At 31.7% G+C, this 1,770-nt stretch overlaps 1 protein-coding gene across 1 annotated transcript in view; it reads left to right on the top strand.

Moving 5' to 3' along the window:
* Positions 1-772: 772 nt before the first annotated feature.
* The window catches only part of LOC108752831, a 2,573-nt gene continuing 1,575 nt past the window's right edge, over positions 773-1,770 (top strand). The window contains exons 1-2 of the mRNA XM_018493948.1: positions 773-1,078; positions 1,440-1,643. Of these exons, the coding sequence (XP_018349450.1) occupies positions 1,058-1,078; positions 1,440-1,643 (225 nt within the window). The 5' untranslated portion in view covers positions 773-1,057. The remainder of the gene's footprint in view (positions 1,079-1,439; positions 1,644-1,770) is intronic.

Below are 1,770 nucleotides of genomic sequence, written 5' to 3'. Positions count from 1 at the left end.
GGTTAAATTTATAAAGATTTGTAATTTTGTAAAGTCATTTCAAAAATATGAGAAAAATTGTTTTAATTAGTAGATATTCCATTTCAGCATTCCTTAAAAGTTACATATACGGCATTTTTATTTATTTATATATAGCGTAAATTAAAAATTTTACGTTTTTCAAAAATTCGTTTATAAAGTAATCATTATAAGTGATATCTAAAGTATCTAAAAAGTTAAAATGCTCTTAAATGTAAGATTAGGCAACAAAAAAAACACTATTAATTTAGATGTATTCGCTTGATGCTACAAAAGGCTTTGAAGCATCTTTTGATTAGTCAATTAATAAAATTCTTTCTTTCGATTGGTCAATCAAAAGCTTCGAAACATTTGTGGCGTCAAATGGATCGCACACTCTCCTTTATGTACTATACTTCACAGCTTGTTTCAAAAGATTAAAGATAGTCGTGTGATTGAGTAGACGATTGACAATTGTGCTAATTTGTAGTTATCTGTCAAACGTCAAATCATAATGGAAAAAATATTATATGCCATGCGTCAAATCAGACTGCATGCATCAAAAGGAAGCAATGGGCGAGTTCAAAACGGCAAAGCGGCTAAGCATGCTTACCGAGTGATTGTATATGATTGGTTAGATTTATAAGTAACAACCAATTATGTTCATTTGCTCAGGCTAACCGCTTTGTCAACTTGAACACGTCCAATCATTCGAGAATTGAGCATCGTGTGATCTTATCTTAAGTGATGTTCATTTTTATCCATTCTTCGGGTGCTGTCAAAGTCTACAAAAGTCTCATTACAATTCTTTGAAGCATTTGATTGATCTCAATCAGAAGGAAGAATTTTACGAATTGACCAAACAAAAAATGCTTTTTTAGCAGTTTTATTTTATCGCGGAATTGTGGCAAACCTGAGTAACATTGAACGTGGCGTCGGCAGAAAAAACGGGGAATTCCGCGAAAGAGGGCTTGGTTTTGTTTCGATTACCGGTCATTTGTGTCTTCAAGATAGTATCGCTTTTTGTTTATATTTCAAACTCCAAATACGCGCAATCACGATGGAGGAAATTCGAGTTATGGTATGATATTATATACGTTAATATTTTTATGCTAGCGCGATTTTTTTTGTGAGATTTCTATTGTCACAGTCATGTTATGTCTTTATACGTTATCAGTCGAATTTAGCTGATAATGTGATTGCGATTACATTGTTTAACGGAAATAAATATATTAAAAGTGATTAAAATGTATTTAAATGGAAATACGCGAGTAAAATGCTTAAAAGAATGACATTTAGAAGAATGTTGAATAATACAGATCATACAAATGATTAATGCAAATAGCATATATTAGATCTGTATTGCTATGCCGAAACATCGACTACGTGTATTCTGTAATTGTATAATTATTGTACTGAACGACTAATTCTAATTGCTTTAGTGGTGTGATGTACTGGAGGAATTGCTTCAATGTCCCGTATGCTTAGAAGCAACACAGGGTGTAAAAGTTCAATGTATAAATGGACATCATATATGTAATGTATGCAGAGTACAGCTGCATGTGTGTCCAATATGTAAATCTACCTTTTTAGGAACAAGAAATTTGGCAGTGGAACAAATTTCAGCCAAATTGCAGGATATAAAGGTATAGTTTTTACTTCTGGTTATTTTATTTCTAATTAACGTAGCAATAACAAGGGACAAAAATAATGCAAGGTTAATGCAAGACAATCTTAATTCAGACATTCGTCTATTCAAATACTTTATCATTT

This window comes from Trachymyrmex septentrionalis, unplaced genomic scaffold, assembly GCF_001594115.1.
Source record: "Trachymyrmex septentrionalis isolate Tsep2-gDNA-1 unplaced genomic scaffold, Tsep1.0 scaffold62, whole genome shotgun sequence".
In the NCBI taxonomy this organism is placed as follows: domain Eukaryota; kingdom Metazoa; phylum Arthropoda; class Insecta; order Hymenoptera; family Formicidae; genus Trachymyrmex; species Trachymyrmex septentrionalis.
The sequence above is the reverse complement of the archived record's forward strand: the minus strand, read 5'-3'. Positions and strand labels throughout refer to the sequence as shown.